The sequence below is a fragment of the Medicago truncatula genome, chromosome 2 (genome assembly GCF_003473485.1).
Source record: "Medicago truncatula cultivar Jemalong A17 chromosome 2, MtrunA17r5.0-ANR, whole genome shotgun sequence".
NCBI classification, from domain to species: domain Eukaryota; kingdom Viridiplantae; phylum Streptophyta; class Magnoliopsida; order Fabales; family Fabaceae; genus Medicago; species Medicago truncatula.
The window spans coordinates 20,209,715-20,237,475 of NC_053043.1; the positions used below are offsets into that span (position 1 = coordinate 20,209,715).

Sequence of the window (27,761 nt, forward strand, 5' to 3'; positions counted from 1 at the left end):
CTAATGTTTTCATAGATGATTTTCTTTTTGCACTGATGGAGGTTTGTGCCAAGAAAAATCCATTCATGAAGGCATTAGAAGAACTATGAATGTTGTTATCTTTTTTTGCATTTTCCAATCAACCATGTAAACAAACTTCTTGTCTTCTTTTTCCCTTTCTTGCAATTTTTCATATTTTATTGTATTCATTCTTATTGTTATTTTCTCGGACATGCTATCTCTTCAATTTTAATGGAGAATCTTTAAATATACTTCCTCCGTTTTAAAATATAAGTAAATTTTACTTTTTAGATTCATTCAATTAATGATGTATGTGATTCATAATATGGACCACATACATCATTAATTGAATGAACCTAAAAACTAAAATTTGCTTATATTTTAAAATGGATGGAGTATGTATCAATGCAAAATTGATTCGTAAGATACCATCTGAAACATTATAAAACTCAAAAGAAGTTTAACAAAAATATATTGCAACATGATACTACATAAAGTAAATGATAACTATGTCTTATTTTATTTTTTTGGAAAGAATAATTATAAATAAGGATTGTTCATTTCGAATGAATTTAATTTGGATGTGTGTAGCCATAGGTGTTGGAGCAATTCGTCACAAACTTTTAATTGTCTAGTACCTCTTTGAGATTAATATTTTTAGACATTGGTTACTTTGAATAATTGTCGGTAATTTAAACAAAAATCCATCAAAATTAATCACAGAAGTTAATTTTAAAGCGGTTTTCTCAAACTAACTTTCACTTTACCTGCAAAATTGCTTAGGTGACTAATTTTGATTGGATGATAGGTAAATTATCTACACAATTCTTGAAAGTAATCTATAAAAAATCCAAAAACAATAGGTCAAATCAATCCGAAATCATTTATTTTAATAAAAATCAATTGGTCAAATCAAGCCAAACCATTTTCTTTTAGATATAACTTTTCTCCAAAAACAATTTTTTTTGACACATTAAAAACTCAATAGTGAAAAATTGTAAGAAAAAAATAATCTTTTAAAAATTTGAATACCTAGCAATATTAAAAGAAAACTGTCTCTTACAATTTATTAAAAGAAAACTACAAACTATATTTCAACAAACTCAAACTGAAACATGATTTTTCGTAAATAGAAAATAAAAGTTAAAAAATTTCACTTACGCTATTCTTGAATCGTAATTTTTTTTGTCTATCTGAATGTGTAGTAAAATGTTGTGTACTTTTATTTACTGTATAGGGCAAGGAGAAAGAACAATGTTGTATTTGGAGATAATTTAGAATCTGGTGCTGCTGCTGCAGGTACTTTTTCAACTATCATATACCATTGTACTTATTAATTCTATAATGCACTATGAAATTGTTGTACTTTTTCAAAATCAAAGTTTATGTTATTTATTTTATTTAAAAACCAATAGCATATAGCCATGTTTGCGTTCTTCCATTTCACGTTGCTCGTTGTTTCGACGGTATATATTTATTCCATATAAGTCTGTAACTTTCCGCGTTGGAACTGTCCACCATCCCGCGTGTTTCTTCACTTTGATGATTTGCAGCTTCATAATTATTCGCGTGGAACGAGTGTTATGATGCTAGAAAAATGTTGCAAATTCGTTACTAAACGAGCACTTAATGTGTATATGTTTGGTAAACACATGAGAAACTTTAACCTTATGTTTGGATCGAAGCGTATGTTGTTGTATATGCTGAATAGCTGAGTCCAACCCTTTCATTTCGCGACACTTTTGATGAAACTCTCATTTTCGCGGTAGTTATCCATCAAATATCAAATGGATGAGAATTAGTCTTATAGTCATTTACCACAAGTTACATTCATATAATGAATGTCAAATATGTCTCATCATTCAGAGTTGATAGATTTTGAATTGTGTATGATGTGAGCAAGGAGAAAGACTTGAACAAACATCTGGCACAAAGATTTGTATAATAATGTATCATTTGTTGATTGGTTTAGTTCACTCATGTAAACAAGAGCTAGCTTTGGTAAGACATACACGGATTTCCCTTTATACGATAAAGTGAACTTGTTTCTTTGAGCTTTGTTTTCGAGTTTGGAGGAAAACGAAGGGGATGGCTTTGGAAAAAAAGGAATATGTTATTGTTCTATAATTTACAGTTAAGATTAGAGCGTTATTCCAGTGTTTATAGACCTTCAAACACTGCCAATGATATCATATATAATTAATAGCAGTTACCATGTTTTCCATAATGAATTAGAATAAAAGCATAATTTCTCAGCTTCAAAGAAAGCAGCATCGATATCGTCATGTGTTTTTGCAACAAAAAATATAAAATAGCTTATCATGGTCAAACCGCACGTTCCTATTGAAGCTCCAATTTCTAGCTTCTAAAGTTCACAATTAAATTTATGGGGAAGCGAGAAAATGGAGATGAACACGTAACAAAAAATGAAAATTACTATCAAAAGGTTCAAAAAGCAAGCAGGAACTCCGAAAAATCAAGCATACAAGAAAATTTCTATTTCTCTGTGAACCTTGAACATTTGGAACATCAATGGTGATCTCGTTCGCATGCACCAGATATCGACAAGGGATTCACGCGTCAAAGGACTTTGTAATTGTTGTGTACAATAACAAAGCTAAATGTCTTCAATAGCTACCAATAGCTACCATGATTTCAAAATTAGGTAACGACAATGGGATATACATTTCCGCATGCATAAAAAGTCCCCTCAGCCAAAATGCTATAAAGACGTTCCTTCCAATCTTGACTTGGTATAGCCCAAACTAATAAGTTTTTGTATCAGTATTTTCTCGGCTTCTATCTGCAATCCATAAAAGTTGGAAATCAATATTGAAATTAAAAATGATGCTGAAAACCAATATTGAATTTAAAAATCAACATGTGTGAATACTGATGTAAAATAAGGCAGTTCGGCGAGCAAAGCTCTCTAATGTGATATTTGGGTAGGAAGTCAAATCAACTTTACAACTATTAATTAAAAGAGGTAATTTAAAAATTACATTAACTGGAAAAATTAAGAATTAACCATCAATTATAGGTGGCTAATTGCAGTTTTCTGCCATATTATCTAATTCTAGTGCCTGATACTAAGTAACTGCAGGTGCCGAGCTACTATGAGGTGATTCTCGCAACTATGGTAGTGATGAGTAGGGCAAATGCTATCTGAAAGAATCATGGTGAAATTTCTATACAGAGCAATGCTAGCAACACTCACTTGTAATACTTTCTCTCCAATTTCAAAAGCCAGTTTTAGCATGGAACACAATTTCAAATTTGAAAACTGGTTTTCAGCATAGAATCTCAGGCTTAGAAAAAAAAAACTATACTCCACATTAACCCTGACTTGTTTATTAAACAAATTTAGCCAAGATCTTTATAAAATAAGTGATTAAAAAGATCATTCCTTATATAAATTATACAAACGGAAAAGCTCTGTAAAGAGAATGTTCAAGTCAGATAGTGAGAATTATACAAACTGAAAGTTTAAATTTTGTAATTTTATATCCAAAGAACAATGTTTGTGTCAAGTAATATCATAGTAATAATAAAACCAATGCAGTAGAATGAGAAATCAACTCAGAGTAATGAAATGTCACTACAAATTCAGAATAGAGTATAACTACTTGGGATAAAAGAGATATCATATCATAATATCAAAAAGTTATAAGAAACCAAGCATGATTCGAAGCAATATGCCAATGATTTACTACTTGTAGAGGTAGAAAAACAGAGGCAGAGTTCCAATTCTGAAGCCACCTGACCCGAGCTGTTGCATGAACAGCAGAGAGAGCACAGAAGAGGTTGGCCGACCAAACGTGCCTCATACAACCAGAATCATGTAAAGTGGAAAAGGATAGATGGGTGGCCACAGTGCCAGAGGTTGACCTCTAGGGCCCGGCCCAAATGTAAGGAACAGTTTCAGGAAATTAAAAGATAATATCATGGAGTCAGAATCACAACTCCCGAGGGGCTGTTTCAAACAGTGGGCCGAGTTGTGACATTAATCAGTAAGACCCATATCACTGTGAAGGTGCACAAGCTGGAAAACTTGGTGTTGGCTTATTTCTACTTAATTGACGGCTCTGTTGAACTATTATAAAGGAACAACATGTTCATCAAGTTTCAAGGGAATGCCATTGCCATCAAATGCCACCGCAAAATAGGTCCAATTTGTTTGGCTCCTTATTCTTTGAAAAATGGGACCCACGGGATCCAACATTAGTAAGAGGAGGTAAGGTAACTCTGCAGCAAGTGAAATTTAAATTTTGGAATAAAAATATTGCCAATGTTTTGTCATAGTACTTCACTAGTATTTGTATATTCATTTAGATAGCTGGTTACGGGGTTAATTGGGTAGTTAGGGAAAATAAGGCATATTGCCTATAAATAAGAAGCTGAGGAGAAGGGAGTTCATTTGGTGAATCAGTCTTGGATAAGGGAGAGATCGAGTTCTCTCAAATAACCTGAAAGTGTAACATTCATTCATTCATTTCATTGCAGAATTATTTCTTTCCTTCTTCGATACCAGCTGGTTCCTATCAGTATCACAGAACATATAATGTCTACACGCACGAAAAACCTAGAACATAAAGCAGCGAGAAAACCACTCACAAGGAGCAGAGACACCTTCCTTAAACTATATGCAGAAAATGAGTGAATGAGAGTGAGAGAACACACCTCAACCATAGGACTATTTTTTGGAATATTGCAAGCCATAATTATATTGAGACCAGTCTTCAACACTACGAAAAACAAACAAAGAATCTTAAACCATGACCCAAAGTAATAATTTTTCAAAACACCTAACAACGTAACAAAGTTACCTAATCGACGAGCAATGCCAGAACCTGTATTATCAGAATTCCCACCAAGTATAGAAGTTACAGAAACCACATTATTCTGCAAGTTTTAACACAAATCAAATCAATAACCATCTATGTAATTACACTTCTGATTGAAGCGTGTCCGGTGTCCGTGTCAGTGTCAACGTGTCAGTGTTGTTGGTACTTCATATATAACCATACATAATCTTCAATCATATTAATCAATGAATAACTAGCTCAAAAAGAATATGAAAACTTACAGGACGAGTTGAAGCTGCTGCATAAAGTTGTCCCAATTTTGCAGAGTTGTAACCAATCCACACATATATCTATCTATCACAAAAACTCATATTTTTAAATGGAATGATTAAAAAGATAATAACTTTGATTAAAAATCCTAATTTGCAAGTGACCCAATTGAAGAAACAAGGGAAAACCTGTTTGGGAAAGCGAATAATCTGAAAATGGAGGTTAACATCGTTGACAAGTTCAGTGAAGCATGTGAATTGCAATTGAGTCTGTTCGTTATCTTTATGATTCAGTTTCAATTCTTGAATCCCTTTTCCTAATTCTTCAGAATTCATTGAACCCTAAACCCTAAATTCTTCAGCTCAAGCGAGAAAAAATAAGGTTTTGACTCTCTCGACGTAGGTTGTTTTGTTTGTGCTTCGGAGGTGTCAGGTGGGTCGGGTTTACCCGGTCTATAGACCAATGCGCCAGATTACATAAGCTACTAAGCTGCAAATCATCAAAGCTTAATTAATTTGATCAAAAAAATCAAAGCTTAATTAAGAAAATTATTATTTTAATTCTCTCATTAACAAAAGTAGTTTCATTTGTCCCCGTGAGCTTACTCAATTAGTATGAACAATGCATAATATATGCAAGGTCCAGGGTTCAAACCCCGGCCACCACAAAAAAAAAAAAAAAAGTAGTTTCCTTTTTCGCATTAATAATTCGCTTTAGCTGCTACTGATCTGAAGTTCGGCGGTAAGGTAAGTAAAATGTAATTGAGAATTATTTTATTTATGAATCGAATTCTCTCGAATGATTTGATTAACAAAAATTGCAATAGCGTTCTTTTTTTTTATCATGATATTGGTACGAATACGAAGTTTCTTTCGACGCTTAACAGCAATTAATCTTCGTTGTAGAACATATGGGATATTCAAGGTGGATTCTCCCCTCCCAACTATATTTTCTTTCGAATGCAATAGTCATAAATCGAATCTTTGACCATGTGCTAGCTTAAAGGGTACAAGTCCCTTACTTTTTTTATTTAGAAAACAAAATGAAAGCATGTAATAACTACGCAGTTTCCCAGGCATAAAGAGTGCTCAAATAGAAAACAAAAATTCGAATACAATGTACAATCCAAAACACACCAAAACTGAAACTAAGCGCATATTATCCTTTACAAGACAATAGGTTAATCCATTGATTATGAATATCAAAATCAAAACCTGGTTTTTCGGCTTTCATTCACCCAAAAGTAATAACCTTAATGGGATTACAAAGCTTAGGCAAAAGTTCTTCCTTTTGATGGAAACAACGGTGATTACACTCACCCCAAATTATCCAAATTGTAGCTAGCCAAATCATATACATAAACAATCTCATTTTTCTTGGAAAGCTGTAAAGCGAGTTGAAACTAATAACATGATCAACCAAAAGTGTGGGCTTCATGGATTAAACATCAAGCCATTGTAAAACAAGCTCCCACAACCCTCCAAAATGCGAGCATCCCAAAAACAAATGGTCAATTGTTTCTTCTTTACTACATCTAGAAACACAAATGTTTAGGTTGGATTGTAAAACTCTATGTCTCACCAAATTATTTTTAACAGCAAGACAATTTTGAAACAGTCGTTAAGCAAAGATAAACACTATAAAAGGAACAAATTTATTTCAGATGATTACCTAGTACACGTTCTAATGAATAGGTTCTGCAGTCGTCAACAAATGATACACCTCTTTGACATTGTATATTTTACCAACAGACAACCGCCAACTCCAAAAATCATATTCATGTGTTTGCAAAACAACATTATTTATCACCGTACAACAATCCCCCCACATTTCCTCCTTCCATGCAAACAGACTATGACGCCACCTCCACCTACCACTCCCAAAATCCACCCTAAAGAATGCATTTCAACCACCATTACTTCCTTATTTAAACCAACTCCTAACCGCCAAACCATCCCCACGCCTGACTGCACCCATATGCTTCCCCCAAACAGATGCAAGTCGTCCACCATCACCCACCGTACTTCCTACAATCCCATATGTAGCTGTCAAAACTCTAAACTACATTCTATCCTACTCCACATGCATTCTCCAACACCATTTTCCTAAAAGTGTCAGATTAAACTCACTTACACTGTGCACCCCCAACCCTCCATTCTTCTTAGTCAAGCAAATGGTATCCCAAAAAATCCAAGGTATTTTTCTAATTTCCTCACTCCCCCGCCCTCCAAAAGAAAAACATTCAAATAAAGATTTATCAGAGAAGACGATACATGTGGGAGCCTTGAAGAATGAGAGAAAGTGAATCGGAAGAGAAGACAAAACATATTTCAACAAAACCAGTCAAGGACCACCCACGTTAAAGTGTCCCAAATTTTCATCTAGACCAATAGGTAATCGTCTAAAAAAGTCATGTCCTAAACTAAAGTGTTCGTCCCAATTTTCATCCAACGTTTGATGAAAAAAATCAATATATTTTTAGATGGATTTCAAACCGTTCTCATACGAACTCTGAAATATAATTTTATACATTATATATGGGATAGGATCAAATGACACCGTGGTGTCAAATTAAATTTGACACCAAATCATAACCATTAATTCAACTTTAATCCGACGTCTCTCATCAATTCATTAAATGCTCACATGCTTATCAAATTATCTAATTTTTAATTTTAGAAACAATTTATTCTTTCTTTTTTTGATTAATTATTTACCATTTGATTTCTCCCTACAATTTCTTTTTTTTACTAATCTTTGTTCAATCATCTTTGTATTGACTACTCTTTCATTTGTTGGATAGTAGTATTCTTGAGTTCATGCTGCTAATATTCTTGTATCGGATGTTCTAACATTTGTGTTTTGCTTTCGTTTAGTAGCATAAGTTCTTTTTTATTTTTTGGTGCAATGTGCTCTTTATAAATCAATTTCCTTTGGTTCTTCTAGGAAAAAAAAAAAAAAGGTTAATAGGAATAAAAAAAATAAGGATGATAAGCCCTAAAAAAAAGAATGACAGTGAATAATTTTTGGCAAACAAACTATAATAATACCAATAGAGAATTTTTGGTAAATAATTAATCAAAAAAAGAAAGAATAAATTGTTTCTAAAATTAAAATTTATATAATTTGTTAAGCATGTGAGCATTCAATGAATTGATGAAAAACGTCGGATTAAAGTTGAATTAATGGTTATGATTTGGTGTCAAATTTAAATTTGACACCATGGTGTCATTTGATCCTATCCCATTATATATATATATATATATAGTGTACGAGATTAATAATCAAATATATTTTTAATCCCTTTTCACATGTTTGAAATAATAATTTTTGAGAAGAAAAAAAGTATAAATACAATTAATTTACGACAAATTAAATTGAGATTCCTAAAAAAGCAAATTAAATTGAGATGAATTTACAATTTTGTTTGGTGATATAAGGTGCATAAAATGTGGGCACAAGTTTAGAAGTCAAATGTAGGAATAATGTATTGGAATGCGTACATTAAATTTAATCTTTAATGTTTTAATGAATTGAATACAGAAAGTTTAAAATAATATTTCTTTTTTTGGATTTCTTAACACGTGTCCTAAGAGCACAAGTAGGGCTAGCAATTAACCGAACCAACTCGATTAAAGTTCGTAATTCGATTCAACAATTGATTCGTTGAACTTGGTTCATGAACCAAATGAGTCAAACCTGAGCTGAAAATTATCGTCAACTAATTGAGCTGAATGTAGTTCGACTCGTTTGGTTCACGAGTTGACTCGATTATATATATATATATATATATATATATATATATATAACACTTAAAAAAATATTTTAAAATTTATAGATAATTGATCATATATATAATACTTAAAAAACTAAGACAAACACTTAGCAATAATAGGATAAAAATATGCTACATAAAAATTGATAGACAACGTCATGCACAATGTTGTCGTAGTTTTTAAGTATTTCAAAACTAAAATAGTCCTGCATAGGAATATGCAAGAAATATGAAGGATATGATTATCTATAATAAGATAAACATATGACACAAGAAGGCAAAATTGAATTTGGTGGTTGCATACCACTGTTAATTACTATGTGCAATAATAGCTTCGTCCAGTTCATTAAAAATTGGTATAAATTTCAATATATTTTATGGGTCAAAAATTTAAATTATTTGACTTTTGTGTTACGTGGTTCAAGTGGCTTTACTTATTTCCATACCTAAAGTTATGTGCGAACAAACGAATTGAATCTAATGAGTCGAACCAAACTGTTCGTGAACTTTAAACGAGCCGAACTCGAACTGAAAAAAAAATTTGTGTAAAGCTCGAACCGAGGTTCGGACCAAGCCAATTCTTAACGAGACGAATCGGGCTCAGACATGTTTGATTCGACTCGACTCATTTACAGCCCTAAACACAAGTTAACACTACCCATAAAACATTAAAACATAAATAAACTTGAACAAGAGACAAATCTTTGGATAGTAACTGTTGCAAAAATGAATCTAGACTACTATTTTAGGACTAACATTTCTATACAAAGAATCACACACACGTTTACATTTAAAATTACAATCATACTTAAAAAAATGGATGAATTGAAGCTACCTTGATGCTACCAAACTAACTACCTTATGTAAGTATCACCTCAATAGACAAAGCAATTTCAACAACTAGCAGCACAAATGGACAATTCCCAGAATGTTACACATATAATAAAAAATGCAAGTGTCATTAAAACTGTAAAGTCAAATTCAGATTTTGATATCCCACCATCCAGAAAATTTCAGCCTATAATTTGGTTTTAGAACTGAGATTTGTTTTGGTGATACAACAAAAAAAAGTTGAGTAAAAACCTTATCAGTTTCTATTAAAACTTCTTTTGGACCTCACTTCCAAGACCTAATAAGATTCTTGTCCATTTACTAAGAACAAATCTTTTGAATGAGTCCTAAGATGGAGACTTTTTAATTGGTATAAAATCTATGGTGGTAGACCATGTAATCCAATTATAGTTGTTCTTTCTACAATATTTTAGTCTCATTTTGAATTTTGTTCTGTTGGATATAATTAATTAAGGATTTTGCTTTTGTGACCAGGTCTAAAGCAATGTTTTTTTTAAGGAAGGTCTAACGCAATGTTGGAAACCTTCCCTTAATTTTATTAACATTTTTTATTATTATTTTAAAGCTTTTGTTTTTTTTATTCTTTTGGCATCAAATATTCACTATTATTCATTACTGTGGTAATTAATATTTGTCTAGAAGACCCTTCAAAAAAAAATATTTGTCTAGAAGATAAAACCATTTGCTATACAAAGCCATAGATTTTGATTAGTGGGTCCAGAATGATTAAAGTTCAAAATTGTTATATCGGATACAATGATTAAAGTTCGAAATCTGACACCTCTATTTATGTGTGTGAGAGTTTATAATGAATTTATCATCTTTCGTCTATACACAAAAAAAAAAATGATTAGTGGAGTAACATCATATACTATATAATCCATATTAAAAAAATATATTAATGTTTGTACCAAATATATATATATATATATATATATATATATATATATATATATATATATATATTAATGCATACAGGAGAAAATAATTTCATAGTTATTGCTAAGAAAAAAAAATTAGAGATTGCAAAAACTATGTGTATTCATATTTTAAAATTGTTATATTTATTTTAAACATTGTTAAATTAATATTTAATTTTCTGTATATGATAAAACAATTATTCAGCAATTGATCTATCCTAATTAGGGGTGGAAAAACGGGTCCGGTCCATCGGACCAGCTCCTTAACCTGCCATTTTAGGCGGGTTGGGTGAGATTTTGAGCTCATCTCTCAAGTTGGCTTGCCCCTGTTAAGCACGCTGAAAAAGCGGGTCATAGCGGTGTGGGGCGAGCTGGCCCGCGAGCTTATTAAACTTTTTTTTTTACTACTAGTGACCGAATTTTTAATTCACACACCCCCGTAAACAATTGGGCTAAATGATACCCAACCCAACCTCAATTTGCACACTCTCTCTAATAAGTGATAAATGATTCACCACTAGTCCCCTACCTCTAGAACAAAAACTGATTCACCACTACATTATAAAACTTTCATCCCGGAGCATCATATGTCTATGACCTAGACAATGATTAACTTAGGGACGTTGAAAAAATTATGTAAACTTTTTATGGTTGATATTTGTTAATAACAATCGACAAAGAAATATTTTAAAATTTAGTCGGGCCAACCCTCTAGTCTGCCTTTAGGCGGGGGTAGGTTGTGAGTTTGAGTCCACCCCATCAAGTTGGCCCGCCCCGCCCCCACCCCGTTTTTAGCGGGCTAATAGAGGGTTGAGCCTAAACGGGACGGACTGGCCCGTATTGCCATCCCTAATCATAGTGTGTATTTGATTTTTGACAAATAAATTTTTTTGACAAAAATAAATTGTCCAATATATTTTTTATGGTATATCATTTAATTTTTAGTAGAAACAAAAATAAATTATTTAATAACTTTCAGTAAGATAAATAAGTAGTGGGGCAGCAGGCAGCAGCTCCCAATGAATCAATATGTGGATTTTTCCATGTTAGACACACAAGATAAAATTTTCTCTTCCAATCAAGATTTCTCCATGTACAAAAATCAGATGTGAAACTTATAACTAAATTATTCAAAGGGTTAAAATCTTTTACCATTTACACAAACTAAATGTTGCACCACTCAAAAAAAAAAACTAAATGCTAAGCTTTAGTTTTGTTGTGGGGAAACTTTGTTAACCATCAAATCAAATAAAACATATATTAATTTTAGAATGGGTCCAAATAACTGTGGTGCAATGAATATTTAGGACATGAAGGACCCTTTAAGAGGGTCAAGTAGTACTCGAGATAAGCCAAGAGACGTAATTGAATGGTACTTTTTTCCTTTTTGGGTGAAAATTGAGTAAATAGGTAATTATCTTTTGAAATTGTAAGTTTTACCAATTACTCTCTGATGTTAACAAAACTTCAATTCTCTCTTGAAATTGCACAACGTTAATCAATTTACCCTCTCTGTCAAATTCTTATGTTAGTCAACATCACGTTTTGCAAATATTCTCCTGAAGTTTTGCACTTACGTGCAAAATGTCCCTCAAACTTAAAAATTTATATTTTTTTCTTATACTTGACTCAAAAGATATTAAAGTATAAGAAAAAATTATCGGTTCGAAGGTAATTGAACTATTAGTATCTTAGCCTCTTGTAAAAAAGTAATATTAAAGCCTCTTTGACACAAAATTTGTCCATAGCATAGCATATATCTATAACTAAAACATAAGGGTCTCATTAAAATTCTCCCAGGCACGTATAGAAGAGAATTTTGTTTTAAGCTTCAAAATTGAAAACTACAACAATGTTAATGAAATTTGTTTCGTCTATTATAAATACCACAAAATTCTTGAGTATAAGCACCACTCATCTATCTCACATTTTAACTGCTTACTCCTCAAAGTAGTTATTTGTTCTCATTGTTGTCACATTTCACTAGCTACCATGGCTACTAATAATCAATTATATCATATATCATTGGCATTGATTTTTTTAGTCAAGTATAAGAAAAAAAATATAAATTTTCAAGTTCAGGGGTATTTTGCACATAAGTGCAAAATTTTAGGGGGTATTTTTAAAACGTGATGTTGACTAACAGAAGAATTTGACAGAGGGGATAAATTGATTAACGTTGTGCAATTTCAGAGGGGTAATTGAAATTTTGTTAACGTTAGGAGGTAATTGATGAAACTTACAATTTCAGATGATAATTGCATATTTACTAGGTGAAAATTATTGTGCATTGTATTAAAGAAGAGAACAAATCCTTACGTAAACCATTTATTGGTTTATCAAAGTACAAATTAAGCTCACATTGTTTATTAATTGTAATTTTTTTTCTTTTTTTGGCAGCATGTCAGATTTTGGCTTGGTTTTTCAAGTGTTGATCACAACGTCCCAAACACCCACTTCTCTCAGTTTATAAATTACTTGGGTGGTAGGAGGAGTGGTAGATCATTTCTTTAGCTTTTGTGACTTCTTTGTGTGTGGCTCGTATGGAAATAACGTAATAATAGAATTTTTAATAATGTTAATTCTTCCATTATGGAGCTTTCGGAAAAAGTTAAGTTCCACGCTTATTGGTGGTTAAAGGTGAATAATACCTCTTTTGTGTACGGATGCAGGCAGTGGCGGTTGAACCCGTTGTGTTGTTTGGGTATCGACCATTGCTAATCCTTATAAATATTTGTCAGACATCTTGTTATTGTTGAACGTCTTTTAAATACACCTTATATTTAAAAGGCGTTTCAGTTATTATTAATATATTCCATTTTACTTTCTTAAAAAAAAAATCTAACCATAGAAGGCAAATGAGATTGTCAGGTTGACTCTAATTTACTTTCTTGTGTAAAAATGTACTTGAAAATTGTCGGCAGAAGACAAGCCTTAACTTTGTTTTTTTATCTGTTAAAATATATGATGTGGGTGGCATGCACCTCCCTTTTTGGTCAACCATAATAAGGTATAGAATATAAAAGATAGAAAAAGTTTTATTTAAATTTAACTAAATGACTTTGAAAAAGTTGTATCAACTATCATTTGTTGCATTTCAAAACGTGGAAAATCAAATTTCCTATGTTTTAGAAAGAAGAGGTGTGACAAATTTTTGTAAAAAATATAAATTGACTAATTAAATTAGAGTTTGATTCTCCCTGTAAGCATAGTAAAATACTATATTTAGTGTCTTGACATAGCTCAGTTGGTAAGACAATGCATTATTATATACAGAGGTTGAGGTTCGAACCCCAGACCCCCACTTATTCACCTTATAATGTGAATTTTAGCTACTAGGCTACCTGATCCAAAAAAAATATTATATTTAGTAGAGACGTTGCAATGTTCAAAAATTGAGGTTCAAATACAAAATTTCACACTTGGGTTTGATTAGTCCGACAAATTTGTGGTCTAAAATTGTGTTTTCAAACGCAAGTTAAAACGAATAGTTGTCCATAAAATTTAGCACAATATTTATATTGTTAGATTAGATTTCTTCATTTGGGTTTGAATACAACACTTCACAATTATTCGTGTGAGTTTTAACGGACATTTATCACTATCTCCGAAAAGACAAAAATGAATAGTTAAATTCTTTTCAAGGAAAAAAAAACTAGCTGTAACATTGTGATGATGACTATAGGTATAACAATTATCAGGATATATACATGCATTTTCTTGAATTTGAGTTAGCAAAACAAAACATGCTGCCAATCATATATTAGATTGTATATTATTGGAATACAAATGCAATTGCAACATATATAGGATGAGAACAACATAGTCGTGCGACCAAGTAACACAAATAATCGAATATTGTTCCATAATAGGATTGTTGGATTTGGATGTAGTTCTTATTCTTGTTAATTAAGTAAATTAAAACGGCTGTGGTCCAGCCAGCTAGTCTATCTACATGGAATTTGTCTAGTCAAATAAGACAATTTCTTAATTATTTTTTCATCTTATTATATATATTAGGTTTATGCTTAATCATTCACACATAGATGTAACAACAAAAAAAAATTCACACATATGTTGGAACTCATGTATGGAATTGGGTGAAAAGTTGGAAGACTAAACTCCAAGTCTCGAGACTTAGAACTAGTGTTATGTGAATTAAAAAATATGGTAGTCCCATGTCGAAAAGAGCACACATATTGATTGTATTTATACAAAAGAAGAGGGACTTCGAAGGATCTATCTTAAGAGTAACCACCTTGTGAATGGACTAAGCACTCACGAAAATATATATACATTTTGACTATTTTGATTTATGAGCTCACAAAAATCATTTACAAGTTAATAGAACACATACATTATATAAAATAAATACACAAAATTAGAGCTAGAGTAACAAATAGATAGATGCTACAAGAAAAGTCATGAGATTATTAATTAGGGAACTGCACAATTTCATAAAGGGACATAAGTCCATATTCTTAAACATACTATAGCTTTATAATGACTAAGACCAAAGAATAATATCCTCTTGTAGCTGATACGTGAAGCAATACATATGCACCCTTTTATGCCTTTGAAAATTTGCAATTGAATATCTAGGGTACCCTCCAAATGCTGAGTCACTAAGATGTCTACTTTAGGTGGATCTATGGAAGTAAAAACAAAAAAGGGTTTTGCTTGATAAAGCATTTAGTTTGGACCACAATAATTTTACCTAAAGTAGAATTATGGGACCATAGAAACAAATCACAAACCTTGCTCATGTGTCATATGAATGTATGCAAACTTAGGCCTTTCAAACCAATCATTGCTTTCCATAGTGTAGTGTAGCCTTCTGCTAAAATTGTCTAATGGATGACACACATTTAATTATTTGATAGCAAATGTGGGACTTTCTTTCCCTTTCTCTATTCACATACTTCTATAGTGACATCAATATAGTGGAGGGCCTTCTTCATATCTCTTATTGGCTAATTAGTTAAGTGATGCCTTCAACAAACAGTTTTGTTACCTCAAGGGTTCTAGCATTCATAGTGTTTTTCCCTTTCCTTTCCCTTTCTTTTGTGTGTTTGGAATTGATGTAGAAGGGTTTGGGATGTTACTTCCTTTGATTTATATTGACAATTGTCTAACCAAGTGGTTGGAGCGTTGGACTTACGTGATTAATGACGAATCGTTGTAAGAACTCAATTCTAAATTCTAATAAACGGAAATGTTGTTTACAGCGAATTTTTTCTTCGAGAAAGCATCACGACCATTATACCATTTATCTCTCTCTGTCTCCTGATTGCAGTCTCACTCCTCCTTTTATTCTGCCAAAGCAAGAATTTAATTGGCTAATTTTCAGTCGGGATCATTTCGGGATGATTTCTTTTCCTTAAAATAGCACTGCTCTTCTAACAAATACAATCATTGATCAAGTTTATTTGCCTCAAACACTGAATTATCATAACATTTTTTATCTTCAAAATCGAAAGGTTAAAATTAAAACATAACAAAAAAATTGAAAAATTGTTTAAAACTTTGCACATCAATTAAGAAATTAAAAATTTCAAATCAACTCTATGTTAAAGTGCCCCCTAAACGTGAGAGCAAAACAAATTATCAGTTTTCCTCCACTTTGGATGAGGATTGATGCATTCACACAAAAAAAAAAAAAAAAAGGAGATTTTTTGACAGAAAAAATGATATGATTCTAGAAAACTTTTTTTTTTTGACAAATGGTTTTAGGAAGGTTAAAAAGTGAACTAGAATTGAATTTTTGTATCACTGGTTCTATGGTTTTGGCCAGCATCTTCCATATATATGATTATGATTAGGGAAATGTTCCTAGGGCACTCTTTAAAAATCATTAATAATATATTTTCATAAAAAATTGTGTAATTAATGTATTGAAATTTGTAACATTTGATTTATTTAAAGAATATTTTTTAAATTTGGAATTCTTAAAAAATAACCCGTAGGCATTCGTTAAGAAGACCCTAGAAGGAACATAGTTTAATAATCAATATCTGCAGGGATATTATGAACTATGAGATACATCCTGTCCATTTCTTTAACTATATCTAGTATATGGATGTCAATGGATATCAAGAGGCATAAATATTTCTACACGTGTAATCAATCAAAATGGTCATATTAATCATATACTTTTTTTTTTAGAACATTTGATTTAATAATAAGTTTTTAAGTCACATATATAAAATTGGGATTCATTGATATTGTATTTTTTTATTACATTAAAAGTGAATCAAAATTAAACTTATTATCTATATAAATTTGATAATGTTGATTATTTTCTTTTTTAAATATCCACTTTAGAATTTCTTCATGATGACACATCACTTGTCTCTTGTAATGATTATTATCTCAATATATGTTTTGTTTATAATATTATAAAAAGTTGTTAGGATTTCATTTCTCGATATAGACCTATGATATGAATATAAACAAGAATTTATTTTTGAAAGGACAAACTTTGACAAAACTGAATTTGTGCAATATTTTTTTTTAAGGACCTCCTTAACTTCTACCGTACACCCGTAAACTAAGGTGTACCGGTACTCCTACTTCAAAAATCTTTAAATTAACTATTATTTTTATGGAATAAAGAGCTATTTGTTGATATTTATATTTTAGAAAACGTCATTTCATAAGAAAAAAACGTCATTTCATTGTTTATAAAAATCATACTATTTTTTTTTTTACATTTTATTGTAAAAGTAATCAAAATTCTCTATTATGAGTACTAAAAAGTCAGAAAAATTAAATTTTATTTCGTCGACGTTTTTGGTTAATAAGATTTAATTATTATAATTATAGGTGATGTAAAACAATTTTTCTCTTCAAAAAATAACACATTTAACTATTAATTTGTTGATTGGTGTACCAATACACTTAAATTTTTGAGTGTACCATAGAATTTGCCTTTTATAATAGAAATAATTTTTTTTCTCCTCTTTTTCATATATTTTATTTACTTTATAATAATAATAATGTCTTTTGTGCTTTTTCGATCATATGTCTCGGGAAAAATAAATATTTATCTGTGTTGTATGCAATCTTTACATTGTCTTTTATTAAAGATGTTCAAATTATATTTCTATAAAAGAAATGATCAAATTTTTATTTAATGGGCTCATAAATAAATTACCGAGTTATACTCTCTTCACTCCAAATTGTATGTAGCTTTGAAAAAAAATTATATATCGATTTATAATATCAATGAAACGTTTTTTTAACAAATTAAAATGAGATATATTACCCACTCTTTTTTTAATTCTTTTATTTATCTTTTTCATACCAATTATTAATGACAATTTTGTAAACAACTCATAATATCTCTTTCCCACATAATATTAATTACATTTTTTTTTTGAACAAATCAAAATGAGATTGACATTAAAAACGGTGACTCGCACCACACAAGGTGTGAAAGGGAGAAAACACCAAAGAATATTTACAATGTCAAGATGCTACAACAAAAGCATCAACCGAACAAATAAACTAAATTACAAAATAATGCCCATACAAGGGAGCGGATATTTCCCCCAGTCATGATAGTTGTAACCGAAGGAAACATGCTTGGATTTTAACCATAAAAACGAATGTAACTTAACCTTTTCAATAAGCGTAAAAGGGGTAGCAACAGTGTGTTGGAAGACATGATTGTTCATTTCCCTTCAGATAACCCAAACATCAGCACACCAAATAATTTTTAGAAACATATTAGAGGTTCGTGGCATGCCGGCCATTTTGGTGAATTGATGAAAATGATTTCGAAGGTCACCTGGGGTGACGTCGTAAATACCGAGCCACAACCACACATCAGTCCACAACCTGCTAGAAAAATCATAATTTATAAATAAATGCCTAGCTGTTTCAAAAACATCACACCCAGTTACAAATGTCGCTGCATCATAATGAATTACACCCCGTCGTAACAAATTATCTCTAGTCAGTAGTCTATTGCGAAGGAGTCTCCACACCATTAGAGAAACCTTTAAAGGAATATGCTTTAGCCACACATCATCCACGAGATCCCTATCCAAAGTGATGCCGTAGAGTGTTAGATAACGGTAAGATTCCCGCACTATATAGCCCCGTGAAGGATCTAATAACCATCTCCAAGCATCCTAAATATTAACCTGCAACACAATGTTATGTAACAAAGCAGAACACTCCCTCAGACTCTCCTCCTCCCAAGCTAACAAATGGCGTCTCCACACCCACGCCGACCCTCCTCCTCCCACCCTAACCTCGACATATCCTCTACCGTCCTCTCCTTGCTCTCCGCTAAATCAAACAACCTGAAAAATATTAATTACATTTCTTAATATGTGTGGAATGTCCAAAACGTCATACAAATAAGGACGGAGGGAGTATTAGGTAAGTTTAACTCCGTTGGTAGTTCCACATACATTGATATGCATGGGCGGAGAATTTGATATTACACTAGTTGTAAGATTTAATTTAATCCTTCGTAATTTTCTCACGATTTGATTTAGTTTTTGATCAACATAATATAAAAACAATCTCAAACATCTTCATTCAAAGAACAAACTGGTCTCTCTATTATAATGAGTCATGGACAATTTTTATATTATTTTTTGTCACGAATTAAGTTGGAATATAGGAAAATTATGTGATTATATTAGGATTTCATTTTGTATCTCTACTATTATTTTGAATGAAATGCAATAAGTTTCTTCTTGTAAAAAAAATAAAAAAATTATGTGACATCAAATTGAATCTTCAATATCTTTTAAATAAGGCTTCATAATTTTCAACAAAGAATAATGTGATTTCGAAAGAGTTTCATAAGTTGTTAAAAATATGCAAAAACATTTGATATGTTTAAAACCATAATAAAAATAAAAAAGTTATATTATAAGGATAAAAAATACAATTTATGCAACAACAATTATATGAAAAATTAAAGAATATTATGCAAAATAAAAATGTGATATGTTGGAACATTCTTTTTCTCAAAAAAGAAAGAAAGAATGATGCTAATTTCTCTTAGAAAAATATATAAAAGAATTGAAAATTCCAGCATTTTTTTTTTTTGAGGTAATTGAAAATTCCAGCATACTAACTGCTAAGCAACAAACATTAATGAATAATAAAAAGAATTAAAAATACAAAGTACAAGTAGAATGAAACATAGAAAAAAGTAGAGAGAGAGAGAGATAGAGACATTGATGAGAGAGAAGAAGAAGAAAGAGATTGAAGACTAACCAAAACAACAAAACCAAACAAAGAGATTAGTATTATGTAAATGTAATGTAATGTGAAGATTTGAAGAAACAAAAGAAAAATTAGTATTTTAGTATTGTTTTTGAAACCTTCTCTTTTACTGTATGTAATGTGAGTCATGTCACTGCCCATCACCTACCACTGATAATTCAATACCTTCTTCTTCTTCTTAGCCCCACCACCCCATTTGCTTCTCCTCAGATTTTCATGTGCTTCTTGTGTTCTTCTCCATTTCCCTCCAACTACTTACATAAGGGTCAAATAACTGCTTTTTTGTTGGGTTTTTAGAATTTTCATTTTTTGAGATTGGAATTAGATACCCTTTTGAGCATTTTAGAAAACCCAGATAGCAAAATTTGATTTTTTTGAGGTTTTTTATGATGGGTCTGAATTTGGGTTGTTACATGAATGAGGTTTTTGGGAGGTGATTAGATCTAGTTTTGTGGAGGATTTTGTGTTGTGGAAAGGTATTCATTCAACATTTTATGTTTCAAATAATTGTTGTTGTCTTTGGTTTTTTCTTGGTCAAATTAACATGTCTATGTAATTTTAAGTCTTTGCTTTACATTGTTGTTAAAAACAAATGTTTGTTCTTTGTGTTTTGTTTTGTTGCATTGGTTGTTTAGTCACTTGGCTCAGTTTGTTGCTTAATTTTGAAACTTTACTAGGATGTTTTTTTTCCTATGTTAGTCTTTGTTGCTTATTTGTTTTTCAATTGTTACATGAAAACCAATTTTCTTTGTTATTAAGTTTCCTAATTTTGTATTTTTCAATGTCTTTGGTTGTTAGACATTTCCTTTCATTTGTTTTGTAATTTTATATGATTCATTTATGCTTAATTAGTTGGAATGTGAATTTCTGACCATAATGCAGTTTTTGTTCAAACCATTTATCTTCTGTTGGTATGTAACCATCATATTTTACATACTTTTTATATAGCATCATTGATAATATATTTTGTTACTGAGATTTTGAATGGCCAGATGTATGATTAAGTTTCTCAAACCTCCGCGTGTGCAAAATCGCAAAAATCTTAATGTATACTTATAAATTGTATTTTGATCTGATCTTTTGCGTAAATTTGCCTGGTTTAGAAGTTTGGTGTCATAACTTTTTGTTGTATGTATCAAAGTGCCTTCTAATATTTCAACTCTGATATTTGCAGGTTTATTTGACAAGAACAAAATGGCATCTGATCTAAATTCAGGGTTGTCAAAGAAAACAAATGTTTTTGGATTGAAAGCATGGGTATTAATGGGAATAGTGGTTGGTTTGTTCATTATAATCATTCTTGTGGTGCTATCGATATGTCTTACTTTAAGAAAGAAGTCTAGAAGAGGCAAGAGTGGCATGCTTCCTCTTGGCCATATTCTATCTATTTCAGAAGAGATCAAAGAAATTAGTGTCGATCAAGTTTCATCCAATAATCACCCGCATAATGGTTCTTTTATGAGCTTGAATGATAAGTTTAGTGACGGCGATTCTGGAAAGGTTTTGATCCAAACCAAGAATGGAGATAATAGTAGTCAATCAGGCTCATTTAATCGTTTAGAGAAAGATCTGAATGGCTCTCAGTCAGGTGAAGATAGCGGCGGTTTTAGGAGCATTTCGGCTTATAGGTCATCGTCGCATCCTATATCCGCGCCATCGCCGTGTTCTGGTCTGCCTGAATTCTCTCACCTTGGTTGGGGCCACTGGTTTACGTTAAGGGACCTTGAACTTGCAACAAATAGGTTTGCAAAAGACAATATTATTGGTGAAGGTGGTTATGGAGTTGTCTATCGAGGTCAACTTATCAACGGGAATCCTGTGGCCGTTAAGAAACTCCTCAATAATTTGTAAGTTATTTCCTTAATAGTTTCTCTGTAGCCTTTAAGTTTTTAGTTTTGAAATATGAACAAGGTTTTATAATGTTGTGATTTTGTGTTTTATTAGCATGTCTCGAATGCTGTTACTTTATCAAATAACTGTTAATGTTCGTCATGCAGAGGACAAGCTGAAAAGGAATTTAGGGTGGAAGTTGAGGCTATTGGTCATGTGCGGCATAAGAACTTGGTTCGGCTTTTGGGTTTTTGCATCGAAGGCACTCACAGGTAGCAAATTGTTTATTGTCTGGGTTATGCATGTGTTTGACTATAATTTAGCGTCCATAAAAGCTTATAATGTGTTTAATGGTTGCATCATCATTGTCTTCATCTTAAAAATCTATTAAATGCTTGAAAAATCAAGTATCTATGTCTTTCTAGCATCGGTGAATAACATGGATTTATGTCACAATTGCATTTTCTTACTAATCTATCAGTACTGGTTTATATTATTTGTAGATTTCATTTTTATTGAACTTGCTATTAATTTCAGGTTATTGATTTACGAGTATGTTAACAATGGAAATTTAGAGCAATGGCTTCATGGAGCCATGCGGCAGCATGGCTATCTTACTTGGGAAGCTCGGATGAAAATTCTTCTTGGAACAGCCAAAGCGTATGCTCATTACTTATTGAATAAAAAACAGCCGATCCACTAGTTTCCAGAGTTTATTTTGTTGAATGAGTTTCCTTTTTATCTATGATTAATTTGATTGATTATTGTATCTTGTAGGCTGGCTTACTTGCACGAGGCAATTGAGCCAAAAGTTGTACATCGAGATATTAAGTCGAGCAATATTCTAATTGACGATAGCTTTAATGCTAAAATATCTGACTTTGGGCTTGCTAAATTACTTGGTGCTGGAAAAAGTCACATTACAACTAGAGTAATGGGTACTTTTGGGTAAGCTTCATTTCTCATATTTAGAACTTGTTTGTTTTATAGTTTCTTTATTAATACTTATTTTATTAGACATGGTGACATATGCACTTTTAATACTACAAATTAAGAAATTATATTTAGACAATTTTTATTTTCCTTAGTGATGTCATTCCTATAGTCTAGTCGTAATTACAATATATTCATATTAAGTGGTCTACTTTACCATGCTCCTCCTCAAGGTCTTAGGTTCGATTCTTCCATGTGCCAATTTGAGTGGGCTATTTAGCTTCTTAAAAAAAAAGTAGTATACTTTACCTTAACAATCTGTAATGTTTTAGCCAAAACATGGCAGATATTCATTTGAACTAAAAAATTAACATAATCAAACTTTTTTTTGCTTAAATTAATTATATATGCGAAGTAATAGCTGTCTGTAATTAGCTAATTCTTTTCATGTTTGTGTTGCATTTGTTAAGATATGAAGCTCTAGAGTATGTCCATTCTGTTTTACTAATGAAAGCAATGACTGCGTCAAAAATTAACGATTAATTAGTCGGCATTCGTTAAAATCACAATGTTGGCTTTTTTGTTCTTTACTTGTAATGTTATAGAAATTAAATCTGCTTCTATAGTTAGCTCATTCTTTTTTGCATTCTTGTGCTGCATTTGTACAGATATGTAGCTCCAGAATATGCCAATTCTGGCTTGTTAAATGAGAAGAGTGATGTTTATAGCTTTGGTGTATTGCTTCTTGAAGCAATTACAGGAAGAGATCCGGTCGATTATAGCCGACCAGCAGCCGAGGTGTGTGTCATTGGTTTTCTGTAGAAAATCATAAATACTTTAATATTCTTATATTAACGTATACTTCATACTCTTAGTTCTTTACTATTCTCTAGTTTCTACTCCCTCCAGTCACTATTATAAGCAAAAAAACACTTTTTAGTTTCATTGAATAACCGATGTATGCAGTCAGTATTATAGACTGGATACATCAATTATTCAATGAATCTAAAAAGTGATTTCTTGCTTATAATAGTGACAGGAGGGAGTATCTTAAAATGACATAAAAATTTGAAGAATGAAACATATTGGTGTGTAATGGCAACTTAAGGGCCCATTTACTTTCTAACAGCACTTTCAATTTTTACTTTGTATGTAGCTTTCTGGTATGACATGTGGTTATATAGATTTTCATTTTAAATTGTATTAGAGAGAAGTTGGAAGGTAACTAAAGTGAATGCATTTTTGGAAACACCGGAGAATATTTTGAAATTTTTCAGAATTTTCAAAAATATTCAATCTATTTTCAAAATGCATTTTCCAAAATTACCATAATGTTGGCTTTAAGTTATTTCCAGAAGTACACGAGTTCTTTTTATTCATAATTTTCTTCCTATTATTACTACAGTATTGACTCGTTAGACTTTCCTTGATACAATTTTGGTTGTTTCTTAAAGGTAAATTTGGTTGATTGGCTCAAGATGATGGTTGGGTGTAGGCGCTCAGAAGAGGTGGTGGACCCCATGATTGAGACTAGGCCATCAACAAGTGCTCTAAAGCGATCCCTCTTAACTGCTTTGAGATGTGTTGATCCAGATTCTGAAAAAAGACCAAAGATGACCCAAGTTGTTCGCATGCTTGAATCGGAGGAATATCCCATACCTCGAGAGGTTTGACATTTTATTGTTATATTTTCCAATGCAGTATGCCTATCTGTGCTTTGTGAAATTACGTTTGTCTCTTTATAACATTTAGAAAAGAATGCAAAACAAAAGGGCAGGGGGCACGGAAGAAAAAGGGAATGAGAAAAACTACAAAATTGTTCTGTTTTTTACTTTTAATTACAAAATTGTCCCGTGTTTTTCTTAAAATTTGGGTTGAGCCAAACTCAACTTTACAAAAATGGCTTGTAAGTTAGAGATGCCTCCCACTTCTAAACACATTTTTAGCCATATTCCGTACAATCCGTTGTAGCACTCTCAATACATCCCCTCAAATTAAGGATTGGACATCCGGTGCGTGGGTGGCTCAACAGGTCTTAGATAAGCTCTAATACCAGTTGGTAGGTATCTAAGAACTTGGAGAACCCTCGCTAAAAGCTAGCTATCGACAGGGAAGAACCAAACCACTTAGGTACTTTACCGAGCATCCCATACTACTACTCAATATGGGATTTCGGCACCTCATAATACCAAAGTTCCTATCATAGGACTGCCCTTGATAGTCAACGTCCCAATGGCTTCACTCTACAACATTTTACTCATCCTTTCCTGTCAGCCCCTCCATAGGTAGCCGTGGCCCTTTCTGAGCTATCAACAACTAGCTCTGATACCTTCTTAAAATTTGGGTTGACTTAACCCTACAAGAAGGGTTGACTTAACCCTTCTCCAACTTACAACACACATTTTCATGTCATATCTCATTTGATGCAGGACTCTCAATAATTTTCCCTTCGTTTCAAATTTTCATAAATTTGTATCGAAAACAATGAAAACGACTTCTAAGCAACATTTTTTGAGATAAACGCTATGACACATCTATTTTGAGACCACCTTTCTAAGAAACTTAATTGATTTTAGGTTTGTATATTTGTAACGTGTTGTTTCTCAAATATTTTGGCCGACATTTCAGGACCGAAGACGGAGAAGGAGTCAAGCAGGAAACACGGAGGTAGAGAGCCAGAGGGAGACTTCTGATACCGACAAAAGTGACAATCCAGATCATAAATCAAATGGAAGAAGGAACCAAAACCTTTAGAGATGGTGATCTCAAAAGTATTTCCAAGAAAAGGAACACAAGTGAACTTGCAAGTTTTGCATTCTTTTGAGATTCTGTAAGTTCGTATGCCGAGCACGAACCAGCTACTTTTGAATGAATGGTTTATAATATATTCCTATTATTTGTTGTTATAGCTTTAGGTGTAGATGTTAGAATGTAGATTGTTGTGTATGAATATGGACTGTGCTCTTTTACACTAATTGTGGTGTGTGTACAGTTGATTACTATTCTTTCCTATTGTATTTTCATTTATATCATCTTCCAGAAGGAACTGGCCTTACTCTCTGGAAGACCAGAAGAAAAAAAAATTACTTTATTTTTGCTGTGAAGAATTTGTTTTCTTCATTCTTGGACATGCTCTAAAGGTAGTAGAGAGTAAAATGAATCAATGAGTAATGTTTTGAACACACTAATATTTTTGAGATAAAATGCTCTAAAAGAAATGCTCATTTCTCAAATTTCTGGAATCAGTTTTGTTAAACCTTTATCTAAAAACTGAAAATTTTAGGCATGTATAGCATTTTAATCTGGTATTAAAACAGACTATATGGTGTCCCTAGCAATAATTATAAATGAACACTTTGAAGGTGAAAAACACAAGAAGGGGGGGGGGTTGAATTGTGTTTTTTTTTTCTCTTAAAAAATACTTCTTCTGATAAAACTTCAGAAGCAGTTTGAGTGCTTCTGATGAAATGATCAGAGTCAGATTGCAGCGGAAAAGAACAGAGCAGAGAAAAGAAAGACAAAGACACAAGCAGTTATCCTGGTTCCTTCCACAACACGGAAGTAGTCTAGTCCCCCTTGCACTTCCAAGGAGATTTCACTATAATCACAAAGATTACAACTGCTCAATACTTTCTAAGTATGAGACTTCACAAAAATGCTCAAGCACACACGCAAGAGTCTTCCAATGCTCAAGCACTAAGCAAGAGACTTCTAATGCTCAAGCACGCAGGCAAGAGACTTCTGATCAAACAAAAATACAGAGAATTGAGTTTGACTTGAACACTTGATATACAATCAGTGGTGTTCACAATACAATACAATAAAGATTCTAGACTTTGAATTTCTAAGATGTATCAAATCGGTGCAGAAATTCAGTGTGCTTTGTAGAATCAATTTGACAGAGTTTTGGCGCTTTTGAATTTGTGTATCTCTATCTTTTATCTTCAAGTCTTCACTCCTTTATATAGAGGTGTGAAAGAGACGTTGAGATAATCAGCACGTCTAAAGAGTCGTTTGAAATCCTTTGATCATCCACCAGTAATCCTTTGCCTGATTTGGGTGTAGTCCTTTGAAGAATAAGCTTCAAATTCATTCCCATCTTGAACGTACAACTTCTGCAGGCATGGCTGTTGTCTTGTCTTGTAGCGTAGACAGAAAACAGAGTAGTGGAGGTAGTGGTTGTACACTTGTACTTTGTCAACTCTTTTAACGAGAGACAAGTGCTCAGTGCTATCCATATATCCGTTGATACCTCCCTTTCAATTCTTCGTTCTTCTTGGATAAGACTGAATTGAGAATCAGCTACTTTGAATCTTCAGTTTGATTAAAGGATCAAACGTAGCTTCTGGTGAAGATATTGCTTCTGATGAAAACTTTTGCTTCTGATGACCTTCTGCTTCTGATGACGTCATCACTTCAGAAGCACTTCAGCTTCAGGAGCAGTTTTCTTCAGATGCTCAGAATTTCTTTTTCTTTCCATTGTTCTTCCAAGACCTATTGAAATAACTTGAGTAGCCTTTGGTCCTGTACACTTGAACAATTATTAGTAATAACCAATTGACAATTTTTAATACCTTGTTATCATCAAAACTCAATAAGGTTCATTGTGAAACACATTTTGTTCCAACAATCTCCCCCTTTTTGATGATGACAAACAATAGTATTTAAAATGTTCAATTGTTGTTGATCTAATTAATAAGTTGACCACTGGGATAGAGGTTTGTAAGCTCCCCCTGAGTCTAATAGATCTCTAAGGTGAGGTTTGTAAGCTCCCCCTGAGTTCTATTCTTATTAATTAAATTTCAATAAAATACTCATAAAAATAAATAATATCAGAAGTATTTAAAAAAATTTAGAAGTGGTTATAGTGGGGCTCGGTGCCTTAAAATACTATACATTTACTTCCCCTTTTGTCATCAACAAAAAGAATAAAAACAAAAGAAAGAGTATCAGAGCAATAAACATATAACCCTTAAAATACAGAATATCAGAACAAACAGCATTAAAAACAGTAAATATCATCAGAGTTAAAGCTCGTAAAACATATGATCCAGAAACAATGATAATATTTATATATAGAAAAGTTAAGATACAAATGCAAGGCAACTAAAGTACTTAGAACAA

General features: G+C 32.1%; 2 protein-coding genes across 3 annotated transcripts; one reads left to right on the forward strand and one right to left on the reverse strand.

The window, feature by feature from the left end:
* Positions 1-2,248: 2,248 nt before the first annotated feature.
* LOC25486615 (uncharacterized) lies at positions 2,249-5,516 on the reverse strand. Of its 2 annotated transcripts, XM_039830524.1 has the most exons (6): positions 5,264-5,516; positions 5,087-5,155; positions 4,827-4,902; positions 4,681-4,745; positions 2,715-2,803; positions 2,249-2,677 (listed from the first exon to the last, which is right to left on the reverse strand). In XM_039830524.1, the coding sequence occupies exons 1-5, from the start codon at positions 5,408-5,410 to the stop codon at positions 2,723-2,725; spliced, it is 438 nt and encodes a 145-aa protein (XP_039686458.1). In that variant the 5' UTR covers positions 5,411-5,516; the 3' UTR covers positions 2,249-2,677; positions 2,715-2,722. The 2 variants fall into 2 exon arrangements, with proteins under 2 accessions (XP_039686458.1, XP_013463686.1); XM_013608232.3 differs by having other exon boundaries at positions 2,249-2,803.
* A 14,308-nt stretch (positions 5,517-19,824) lies between these two features.
* LOC25486616 (probable receptor-like protein kinase At5g18500) lies at positions 19,825-25,741 on the forward strand. The gene is made up of 8 exons (XM_013608233.2): positions 19,825-20,350; positions 21,049-21,721; positions 21,872-21,976; positions 22,242-22,364; positions 22,482-22,652; positions 23,306-23,435; positions 24,092-24,304; positions 25,266-25,741. Exons 2-8 carry the CDS (start codon positions 21,069-21,071, stop codon positions 25,389-25,391), a joined length of 1,521 nt encoding a protein of 506 aa, XP_013463687.1. The 5' UTR covers positions 19,825-20,350; positions 21,049-21,068; the 3' UTR covers positions 25,392-25,741.
* The last annotated feature ends 2,020 nt before the right edge of the window (positions 25,742-27,761 follow it).